Raw genomic sequence first — 12,849 nt, 5'->3', positions numbered from 1 at the left:
AGAGGCCATAAATGTATACTGGAAGAAAGATAGATTGTTCAACAAATGGTGTTGGAAACACTGGTTAACCATATGCAGAAAAATGGAAATAAATCTCACTTTCTCATCCTGCACAAGAGTCAATTCAAGATGGGTCAAAGCCTTAAATCAGACCAGAGACCTTGAGGTTTCTTAAAGAGTTGCGGTTGAATAATAAACAAAGACGAAGGTGTTTTGTTGGAAGCCATTGTCTCTTGAATCCAGTCCAGGTATTTGCTCATCTTGATGTAAACACCAGGATGGCCTTTCAGAGCACAGCCAGAGCCCCAGCAGACAATGCCTTGTAGCTCTCCATTGCAGGCCACAGGGCCACCAGAGTCACACTGAGGATGAAGGAAAATGCAATCATATTCTTGTTCATTCCCAATGTTAAAATGGAGTTCAAGATAAACCTTTATACTTCAAGAAATATTATTTTACAGAGCTGATCCTCCATGAGCAACTTCTCTACCTCTTAAGATTCAGCTGTCAATCTCTTTTTGATTATTTATTTTTTCGTTTTTTTTGAAAACATGGTCTGCTAAGTAGATGAAAGCCTCATTAAGTAGATGAGGTTGGCTCTGAATCTGCAAGATCCACCTATCTCAGCCTCCCAAGCACGGGGATTTCAAGCATGCACCACCACGCCCAGCACCACAATGCCCAGCTTTTATCATTATCATTATTTTTCATCTTCTTTTATTTTAGCCACTGTTCTTATCTTAATATATCCATATGACAAGAAAAGGTGAGGACTAGAGATCATTATTACTGTCCCATTACCTCTGCTCCTTTAACAAGGGTGCCATTCTACTCAGAAGGGTATCTGAGTGTACTGTTAATATAACTAACTTCTGTGTATCCATTTGCCGATGTATTATTATAAAAAAGAGTCACAGAAAAGCACTAAGTCCCAGAATGTAACCTCCCTTTTCTTCAAAATCTAGCCAAGTTAAGAGAATCTTGATTGTAAGACTATGTTAGAATGTTCAGAAACATGATTTTGAAGGAAATTGGCTTTCCATTATGCACATTGGAAACCAGAGCAAGTTACTGTTGTGTGTAGAAAGCTGTTTTCTTGCACTTATACCAGAACAGTTGATCCTTGGGATGCTAGCCATTTATGCAGATTAACCAAGCTAATGGTGACAGTGGCACAGCTTCTGCAGCCTAACATAAAATACTGCTTCTCAGTGACAAGCATTTATGGAACCGAGCTCACTATAGAGAAAGTATGTGTCACTATCCTACAAGCCACCATAGACAAGCACTGAGTGGGATGAATGTCCTACATTCTGGAGAAGTCCTGTGAAGGAAGGAGGTGCTGCTTTTCAGACATCATGAGGAACAGAGCTTTTATTGAAGTGTCACTGATTTCTTCTCATTGTTCTCTAATATATCATATGTGTGCCATGTTCTTGGAATTGTGTTTGCAAGTGTTCTCTATCTGCCATGTTCTGCGGGCAATTTCTTTTACCTTTCAGCAATCCATCCCACTGCCCTGGTACAAATGAACTTTGAGAATAATAACTGTTAACACTAATTTTTCTCAAAAATCTATTTTGCATACTTTTTACTTTCATTTTAATGTCTTATGAAGAATATTTCACTGATACTGTATATTTGTGTTTCTGAATTACTTTTATATCTCATGTTTGTCTCATTCCCAAGGATTGGTATTCTTCTGATATTAATTCATTGAACATTTTGAATATCATTAAACTGCATTTACTCACCTTCCTTAAGACCATTGATTCTTAGCATGATTTCCAAACTTTGTGCCATAGTTTTTATGTATTCTGATCGTACTTCTTATTATTTTTGTTTAGTGCTCTCAACTATTCAAGTTTAGTGAACCTTTCTCCAAGTACTGGTTTTATTTTTGTATTAGTGAGGATTGAACCCAGTGGCATGGTATCACTCCAATAAAAAGAAAGCACAAACATGGGAAGACCCAAGAAATTCAGTTCAAGCTGAGCAGCTATTGATGCAGCAGTCATGAAAGGATTCACTTTTCTTGTGGATTTGTAAATGGAAACATTTTTCCCAGAGATTTGCTTGTAGATTCTGACAGTTATGAGAAAGTATTTGTGAGACATTTTTTTATCTTTGGATCTATCTGAATCATCCCACTTGACAGGAAAGTCTATCTGCTTATTGCAACCATGTTTGCCTGACAGCAAATTTAAAAGGAGCATGGTCCATTTTACAAAAGACTTCACCCTGAAAATAGCTTTTGTATGATAACTAGGTTGGGAGTGTAAGTTTTCTAGGGCTGGTGGTCAGTTGCATTAGGTGTTCCACCTGTGGACCAATCCAGTTTGTGTAGCACCCCTAATTAGGAAGCTAAGTGTTGGGGGAGGTGTGTGAGATACAAGAAACCTGAGGTTGAATGGTTTCTCTATTTTAAATTAATAACACAAGATCTATCATAATCAATGCAAGATCAAAGATCAAATGGGAACTGTAGCCAAGTGTTATAGAATTGTGTCTGATATATTAGAAAGGCACCTAATAAATTTGTTAAAATAGGATGGTGTTGTAAGCCACAGGAAGTGCACATGCCTATAATTCCAGTACTTGGAGGCTGAGACATGAGTGTAACACTTTCCATGCCAGATTCAGCAAATTATTGAGGCCCTCAGAACTGAGTTAGACCCTCTTTCAGAAAGAAAAATAGCAGCTGGGTGTGGTGGCACACACTTGTAATCCCAGCATTTGGGAAGCTTGGACAGGAGGATTGTGGTTCATGGACAGCCTCAGCTACTTAGTGAGGCCCTTTGCAGCTTAGTGAAACCCTGTTCAAAAGTCAAAGAAAAAAAAATGGGGCTGGGGGTGTCCTCAGAGGTTGAATGCCCCTGGGTTCCATTCCCAGTACCGAAAAATAAAATAAAATAGGGCTAAGGTGTTGCTCAGAGGTAAAATACCTCTATTTACAATCCCCAGAACAACACACACACACACACACACACACACACACACACACACACACACACACGTAATGGGAACACTGGTCTCCAAATTATATTGTCAATAAAGACATGAGGTCCACCATGAATCAATAATTTATATGGATCAGTATGGATGAATTCTTCAATAACTTTTTAAAATCTTGTAAATGCATATTTCAACTTAGTCCTCCTTAGCAGAAAATTTCAAGAGAAAGTAATGCCTATCAAGGAATATTTGTAGACAGATGTGGTGCAAAATAAAATCATTTTATTTTGGTTCTGAGTTCAGGCTTGAAAAGAACATTAGGCTCACTATTCAGGATAGATCATGATAAGGTAAAGGTCATTAGTTGGCAGCAATGGTCTCTTGAATCCAGTCCAGGTAGTTGCAGACCTTGGTGTAGACACCAGGTTTGCCTTTCAGAGCACAGCCAACGCCCCAGGAAACTATGCCCTGAAGCTCTCCATTGCAGACCACAGGGCCACCAGAGTCACCCTGAGAAACAAGAAAAGGACAATCAGACTCCTGTTTTTCTCTAGCACAGAAGATGGAATCCATGTTATCCTTCTGTGGTCTGGGAACCATTGGAAGTTACTGATTCCCCACAAAACATATTGCTTAACACTTAAGAGCTAAATATCAATCTCCCTTCTACAATTTGTTTCTTCCCAGTTGCTCCTCTCTATAGTTGGTCCATAGGACCAAGGAAAGTGAGGATGGAGAGATCTGAGTCTGTTTCAGTATATATGCTCCTTTCAAATGGGGTTTATTCTATGGATACCTCCTAAGAAGTATGCTTCAGTATACTATCTGCACAGAAACTTCTGTGTAAATCTTTACCCTTAATACTATACAATATATAACACATAAAATAATTAATTCATCACAAAGCTATTTCTCACCTCTCAGTATTTATCTCATAAACAGTCTTAAAGGTATGCACGTTGAAAAAAAAAATCAGGGGGCAGATGAGGAAGAATGTACTGATGGTAGGAAAATTAAAAGAAAACTCACCTGGCATGAGTCTTTCCCACCCTCCAGGAAACCCAGGCAGAACATGTTGGCAGTAATATCGCCTGGGTAGGAGTTGTGACAAGAAGAGTCAGAGAGGACAGGAGCATCCAGACACTGGAGGAGGGAAGGGAATTTCTCTGTTGGATACAAGCAAAATGGAAGATTACCCACAGACATCCTGGAAATTTCCTTCCTACTCTATGTGCTCTGTTTCTCACTACCCCAAGTTTTCCTTTCAATTTTTAAATAACTTGAAATTTAACTGAACTTTTATGGTCTAGATAGATTTCAAGATAGTTTTAGCTAATAATATTAATTATTTGAGACTAGAGGAGTCACTATGGATCTCAGATGCAGAGATATATCTGTGAAGCAAGTATATATTTCAGGTAATTTCAATTTCTTTAGCCGCATTTCTATTTACCTCTCTGTTTCTAATTCTCTGTACATTATTTTGTGGCTTGAAATAAATACCTCAACATTTTATAATAAGTAACTTTTTTGTGTTCTCCATATTCTTAGAAAAGGAGAGTTTCCATGTAAACTAACAAATTTCAAGGGTGCATATATCCAAAACTAGCCTCTGGCAACCTTGCCTAATAGAAAAAATTGAGCTAATTGTCCCTCACATGCCTTTTACTTCTCATATTTTCAGACTTTATTCTGGTGTCCCAAGTGACACTTACGTCCAAAGCTCAAGGTGTTTCCCCAGCCAGATACAAGGCACTGGGTCCCAACAGATGGACAGGATCTTGGCAGAGAGATTGCAGACACTCGAGTGCTGATGGTGGCAGGTGCTTTCAGTTTAACCAGCATGATGTCATTATCAATAGTAGTCTTATTATATTTGGGGTGGATGATCATCTTTGCTACATCAATAAATTGCTCATTTCCCTCAATGACATCAAGGTTGTGTTCTCCCAGATGCACGGAGTATCTACCTCTGTCAGAAGAAAGGATTAAATTTTCCTAAATATCCAACATGAGATTCCTTATTATCTTCCATTACCTCCTCTAATAGCAAAAGCACAGGTTCCCTTCTCTCCTCTTCAAATGTTCAATCTTTCAGGCAATTATGCACTTAAGGTCTTCTTGTGCAATATCACATGAGGTACAGATTAGAAAACTTCTGCCCCAACTGTCTCCACTCTAGGAATTCTAAATCATGCCTTCTTGTTAGAAGAATGAGGTATAGGAATAGGAACCTTAAGTTTTTAGAAAACTATTGGAGATAAAAAGAAGATTGTTTCTTCCTGCCTTATTTTTCCCTCTGAGATTACCAAGTATCATTGGGTGGTGAGGCATTTGTCATAGACATTAGAAAATATCAAGTTACAGAATGGAGGGTTTAATTTTATTATCCTCCCAGAAAAGTGAAATACTGTATTATTGTCACTCCTTAAGTAATAATCATTAGGACTATATCTTGATTTCTGTTCTGAGCTATTTCTAAGAATCTTTCCTCAAATACTCTTTCATTTTCATACCTGGTGTGCCAAAATTTAAGAAGGCAGCAGTCCTACAAAATAACCTACATTTTTAAGGAACAAACAGGAATGTTTTTCACATTTTTAATTTACTTTATCTTTGTTTTCTGTGACTAGAGAAGAAATTGAACCCGACATAGGAATGTGAGTTATGGTCACTCACAACAGGTAGGATTTGTAGCAGTGAGCCGCAGACAGGACCCACTGATCACTGATGAGGGAGCCTCCGCAATAATGTCCATCAACATCCAGGGACACCTGGTAGGGAAGGGCATTCTCTGAACAGGTGTAGCCCCCGACGATCTTATCATCATCTTCAACAGTGGGGAGAGCAACTGACAGGAAAGATGGAAACTCAGTGTCAAACATCCAGCTTGCAATGTCTTCTCATTCCTGATGATTAGCAGACCCAGCAGAAAAATGAGAATATTCTCTTGCCTCACATAATCAGGAATGGAATGTTTAATGTAACTTTTCTTTTACATTTTAGTATTTCATACATTAAAGTATACCTACTTTCATCTCTCTGTTTTTAGTGTATTTACATGATATTCAACACAACTCTGTTTCCCTCTGGCCTCTATTGTGACCCACTCTTCTTTATTATGACTTTTCTTGAACAAGTGAGATTTAATTGGAGCTAAACCTATATCTGAGACCCTGTTGTCTTAACTTTTTCAGCTACCTGATTACAGAGCCTACAATAAATTTTTTTTCATAAAAGTAGAGAAAGGATAGACTCTTTCTGATTTGTTCATTAGAAAGACTCACCAGAAGCTCCCAGGAAAGCAAGGAAGATGAAGGTCTTCATGATTTCTCACTGGATCTGGAGTGGGAATTGGAGGAAGGCTTTTTATCCATTGGTATTTATACCTTCAGATTTGTCATTGACACTAATAGCCACAGGTGTCAGAAAAATGATTTCATTGGAAACACACAAATCTAAATTTAGAATTTGATTCTCTGACTCATGGAAGATGATTCACCACTACATTTAAACATTGATACTTTTTTTTTCATAAGGTTATGGGAATGGAAGTCACAATCCCACCTGGGAGAAACTGGGTTGATAGAAAAAGAGGCTGGATTAAGGTCACAGGAAAAAATCTCCATGTTTTTGCATTCACATACAAATATTCTAGGTACATGGATTTTTCACATGTGTACTTTTGTCTTAAGAAATAACTCAGACTATGTACACTTTGTGTTTACCATTGGCTCTAGCACAAATATATACATTGTTTCATGGTAGTTTTCATTTTGTTCATCTAGGTTAAATTTTTATCAGTAGTAAAGAAAACATGTTTCCTCAGAAAAGGAAAAATAGTCTTCTTATTGGAAATTAAAATATATAAAATTGGGACAGTAAAAAATGATTCCTACTGGTATTTGTCTGGTGCTTACTCTGTTTCAGGGAATAGTAAACCCACTTTGTCTCCACTTTCTAATTTCTTGGATTTAATTACATACAGTTAACCAGTACCCAAAAATTTTAGACATAAATTTCTAAAAATTGTTATTCAAAAATTTAAAATGACTTTTGTGACATTATATTGGTGTACTTGTTTTATTTTGATTACATTTTAATGTACTTATGTACCTAGATCAAAAATGAAAACTTATCACATGCATGCTTGTTTAACAAAATTTTGGCACTACCTAAAGTTTCAGAAATCCAATGGATCTTGCAGTGAATTCCAAAACACTGAGGACACTAGCTTATTTTAAGTCCTTTCTATGTTAAGTTAATAATTCTGATCATCAACTCACTTGAATCTTTCATCATCACCAGTTTGCTGGTGAGACTTGGTGAAAATCAGGCAAGATCCTGGTGGAGTCAGGATTCCATCATAGAAAACTGGGCTTCAGAATGAATGTGCACATGAAGGCCATGCAGCATTGTGGGCAGATGATAATATAAGTGTAGGTTGAGATTTTCCTATGCATCAGGAATCATGGAAGTGCTATCCATGCACCCATTGTTCCAGGTGTCACAGACATCCCCATAAATATGGTTCTGTACTTTTCACCATTTCAGCAAGTTTGAGGAACAGAAGGTATAGAGGAGTCAAATACTTCTCATGTAGCTTCCTAGCTGCTAAGAGGTAGTCCCAGCATTCAACACTCAAGCAGCCAATGTCTTTCACTGTGATTCAAAATACATACAAGTGATGAAGTGTGAGCTGTATCAACTCAGGGTGAAACTGAACCAATTCTGGCCATTAAATAAATATTGTTTTGAGAGCAATTATCTTATATAATGAAGACAAGCCCAAGTACCCAGAGTGAATCTCAAGACATAAGCTACAGTAGGATAGAGTTCCTAGGTTCCACTTATAAATTACATCTCATCTCACCTGCCAAAAGTTGAATGACACTATCTCCTTAGACCAATTATAATAGCTGAGATAATTTCTGATTTTGCTTTTGTGTTGATCCTGAAATTTTGTTGGAACAATGATAATGTAATCAAAATCATAACTTCATAATCTTGAAACTTTTGACATTTATGGTCAGATTCTTTTCATATTCAACCCATTCTGTTCATATTTAACCCATTCTTCCTTAAATATAAATAAAATCTAATAAGAACTAGTAAGTACAATAAGTCAAATAGTCTAATAGGTCACTAATTTAATAAACAACATATATACTGTATGACGTTTTGGTGTAAAGTTAGAAGCTACATATTAAGGTTTGTAATAGCACTGTAATAATAATAATAGGTTTTTGCAATTAAGTTTCTTGGCTCATCGTTTTCCCTGGTCATATATCTATCTGAACTGAAGATAAGAACCTATAGAGTGATAGGCAGAACAAGGGTAGCACCATGTCAGAAAGACAGACATGGTAGAGTGGCTCAGAAGCGAGACACTATCACCTTTGAAATTGAATTCATTAACTCATCCCTCCTATTGTGCTCCTCAGTAGTCTCCTGCTCTGCCACTTATCTCTGCTCTGTAAACCTTTTGAGGCAGCACTCTTTGTTTTTCCTCACAAGGACAGATAGGTCTGACATCACTGATCAGACTGTATCACTTAGTTAACCATGTGAGGAGGCTGCACAGTGAAATGTCATATTGTCCTTTGTTTATTTTTACTCTTAAAATTTAAAGTTTGCACTAACCATCTATATCTCTGTGTAAGTCTCAGCATCCCTTATCTCTATCTGTTAACAATTACCTTTTATTTTGAAACCCTGTTTTATAATAAGGAAAAGAAAGACACTGAAATATAGCTTTTTAAACTATAAAGGCTCTAAGGCTTTAACTACTTTGTGTTATTAATGATCAAAATTGTGTCAATTTAACTTGCTTTTATTTCTTTTAACTTGGTTGGAACTTTTGTGAAGCTAACTCTTTCCTTCTAGTTGCAGGTATCTATATTTTTAGTATTCAACATCCTGAATCTTATATTAGTTGCCATGACAATTAGTTCCCAGTTAACAGTCATATTTTATCTGGCAAATTCAACCTTGTAGCTATTTTTGACAGCCCAGAGAGAGAAAAAATGAATTTTATTGTTTTGTCTACAAATAGATATGCTTACTAGCAATCAATGCTAACTCAATCAAATATAACCTACTAGTTTTCTTTTGTGAAGTTATTTTTGGCTTGTGATATAAAGATTAATGTAACTAATGAAAAGATAAGTTGAATTATATTGTAGAAATTGGACATTTCTGAAAAACTGGCAAAATGAAAGAATCACTGGAAATTTTATTCCTTTCAGGGTTTTGTAAATGACAGAGAATGTTTAAAATTTAATGTAAATACAACTGACTGTTAAAACAGTGAGTATCTGTAAAGCTGGAGACTTTTGCATCTATTCATCACTGTAATTAAACTTTAAATTAATGTTAAAATAATTTTAAAGTATTTTTGTTGAGTGGTACTAGAGATTGAACTCAAGGGCCATATAAATGATAGATATATTCCTGACGGTTTCAATTTTTATTTTTAAGTAGGATCTCTCTAAGTTACCTCGCACTGGCCTTGGAACTGCAATCATCCTGTCTCAGCCTCCCAAATGCTGTAATTACAGGCACATGACTTCTATCCTGGCAAGTAAACACTTTAATTTTTTAAGACATACAGATTCTTGTTATTTTCTATAAATTATGGCAATGGTGTAGATTAAAACAATAATTCAATAATATTTCTAGAGGAAAAGAGAATTACATTTGTTTTATTAAAGTAGATTTTCTTAGATAAACAGATCATGAGAAAAATTGAGGCTTCTTGCTTATTCATGCCAGAACTAACAACTAGATTATAGTATGTACTCAGTTGAAGAAAATAACATTCTACCCAGCTGATATATTCTATCAGATAAAATATACATATGTGCTTACATATGTAAATATGTTTACATAAGTAGATAAGATTTTAAGAGTTATTAGTTCAATTTAAATTGATAAGAAAGGTTATAAATATGAAGTTCACAGCTGAGTATTCTTAAAGTTTCAAGTAAGAGGACATAAATGATTTTATGATACTATAATTAGACAAAACACTTGAAAAAATCTATGTAATGATGCTATTTCTCCAAATATCAAATTACTGCCTCTTTTTTTTCTATTTGCTACAAAAGATTGCATGTATTTTGTAATATTATTTAATCAGGAACCAGTACTCCTAATATTTTCTCTGACTGTTCTGAGTGTCCATTCTGCAGTTTTATCTACAGAATAAATGGGTTATATATTTGACAAGGCCTTCAAATGTTTTTCTTTTAATTCTAGTTTAGAACCAAGTCTTTGCTTTCCAGTCTTCCATCTGCTAGTCACCTTCCTTTCCTCAAAGAATTTGCCCTGATCAGCATCATATTCTTTTGATCTATTGTGTATTTAACAGTCAGCATGGACATGCCAGAAAGCCAGTGTTGACACTGTTTGTTTCACTGTCCATCCTTAGTGCATTAAACAGAGCCTGAACTACAACAGGCCCACAAGACAGTATTGATGAGTCAACGATTAGAAGAATGAATAGAACACTCACATTTTCTCCATTGAAGAATATGCCATGTTTATTAAGTTAATCCTCTATATGAAGAGTTGGCCATCTGAGTTTGCTGGTTATACATATTCAGATTCAGTCAAAAACAGATCAGAAATAGCAAACAAATAGGGGCTTTATACTGATTGTGTAAAGACATTATTTAGTCATTATTCCCTAGACAGTACAAGAGAAAATATCTTTATATGGCTTTCCGTTGTACAAGGTACTGTCATTAAACTAGGAAGGACTGAAAATTTAAAGATGTATACACATGAAATATGCATGTTCTACCCACTCTATCTGACGGAATTGAATTTCAGTAGATTGGGAGGTTTGGGGGGAGTTTGGGAACATCCCTAATGTGCTTACTAAGGGATGACCGTATCTAAAAGGTTGTGATTATTACAAACCAAAGAAACTCTATGTTTTGATTGTGTGTTAAGACCTTCATTGAAAAGGAATCGGCATAATTTCATTTAAATTTTGGTTTAGAGTGTATATTAACTGTTTCCTAAAAAGATGCCCTTTTTATCTTCTGGAAAAGAAGCTTTCCAATAAACTTTCTGAAGCCATTCCTAGACTTTTTTTTGTATTAGTGATACTGGGAATTAAACACAGGGCTGTTATCCCTCTGAGCTACATCCCCAGCCCTATTTCATTGTTTATTGTAAAGCATGGTCTTGCTGAGTTGCCTCATACTGACATTGAACCTGCAATCCTCCAGTCTCAGCCTCCAAAATACTGGGATTACAGGTGTGTGCCATCTACCATATTGGTTTCCTTCATCTTTTTATATTCAAATCACATAAGTAACCTAGGCAGTTGTCAAAATATAAATAGATATAGAAAATGGGATACTTACACAGAAAATAATTTTACTCAGCCCCAAAGAACAATGTGTCATTTTCAGGAAAGTGGATGGAACCAGAGAATATTATGCTAAGTAAAATCAGCCAGTGTCATAAACTTAGAGGTCATGCTTTTTCTCATAGCTGGAAACTAGAATAAAAATAAGTAAGAAAAGGAGAATAGTGAAATTGAAATTGGCCCAGGGGAGGTGAGAAAGAAGGAGGTAGGAACTGTTTTTTTGTACTAGGAATAGAACCTAGGGATATTCTTCTTTTTAACTATACCCACAGCCCTTTTTGTTCTTTATTTTTAAACAGATTTTTAGTTAGGTTGTGTGACTCTATATTCCTGAGGCTTGTTCCCAACCTGTGATTCTCCAGTCTCTGCCTCAAATGTACTGGTATTATAGGTGTACACCACCATGTCCAGCTAAGGAGAAAAGTTAGCTTTAGGAAGGAAACAGAATAATATTATGTCTGTATATAAAGATATTGTTCCCACTTTCTAGCATGGACGAAGAGGGAAAAAGGGGTTAGAGGGCTGAGGTAGGAGATAATCACACCAACAGATGTTTTGTACATATATTAATTTAACTCAGAATATCACAATGAAATATAATCATATTAGGCAAATAAAATTCTAAAACCATAAAAATTCTGAAATTTCTTCATCCATTTTTTTAGATGAATATATGAGGGAGAATGTAAATATGAAAGACACTGTGATCATGGGGCTTGATCCTCAGGCCAAGGTTCACTCTCATTAAAACAGCAGGAAAAGCCAGACATAAATTATATGCAAGGTGACAGCTTTAAAATTCTGAATCAAACTATCCTCAAAGACTTCCTACCCCTAAGTTTCCATTTGCCCATTTGAATAGGCAGTATGAGGTGGATAACTCTGGGGGGTGAGTGACTTCTAAGTATTATGTTTACGCTAATGCATTATTGTACTTAAGTGCCTCTTTTACCAGAATAAATTTCTCAGGTTTCCTTTCAAAAGTACCTAAGATTTTATATTTTAATAGAAATGAACTAAATGTGAGGAGGTAGTCTTTGCATAAAACAGGAGAGAAATAACAGGATGATGTATTGAAACATGGCCACTGAATGTCAATGAGGGAAAATGACTTGTGCACCCCTGTCACTTGGCAGGGCTCTGCCCTCATGTTGCTTCTTTGAAGTAACTCTCTTTTCAGGTCTCTGAACCTTTTCTTACTCTAGGCAATAAAGTGAGTTAAGTGTACACAGGTAGTAAAGATAATAGGGAGCATTAGAATCCTGAAATCTTTCAGGGCTGAGTCCTAAGATGTTTAAGGACCTGAAGCTACTTACTTCAACAAAGAAAAGGTAAGTATACAATTATATCTGAAATACACAAACAAAAGGTAAAAAGTGAGAACTAAGCAAATAAAACTGAAAAGGTCATGGCTAAATATTTAAATCCTTAATCCAAGTGAACTTTCCTTTCATCCCAGGCCCAGTGATAAAGCCATATTAAGAATGCAGATGGTAGCATATGCCTGCATT

The 12,849-nt window shown here is 35.9% G+C and overlaps 1 protein-coding gene across 1 annotated transcript; it reads right to left on the bottom strand.

The window, feature by feature from the left end:
* Positions 1–3,315: 3,315 nt before the first annotated feature.
* On the bottom strand, positions 3,316–6,282 carry LOC308267065 (cationic trypsin-3-like; the record flags this gene model as incomplete). The annotated part of the gene is made up of 5 exons (XM_080701509.1): positions 3,316–3,465; positions 3,985–4,121; positions 4,671–4,921; positions 5,635–5,806; positions 6,243–6,282. The coding sequence occupies 5 exons, from the start codon at positions 6,280–6,282 to the stop codon at positions 3,316–3,318; spliced, it is 750 nt and encodes a 249-aa protein (XP_080557635.1).
* Between the last annotated feature and the right edge of the window lie 6,567 nt (positions 6,283–12,849).

This window comes from Muscardinus avellanarius (genome assembly GCF_963383645.1).
Source record: "Muscardinus avellanarius genome assembly, chromosome: 9".
NCBI classification, from domain to species: domain Eukaryota; kingdom Metazoa; phylum Chordata; class Mammalia; order Rodentia; family Gliridae; genus Muscardinus; species Muscardinus avellanarius.
The sequence above is the reverse complement of the archived record's forward strand: the minus strand, read 5'-3'. Positions and strand labels throughout refer to the sequence as shown.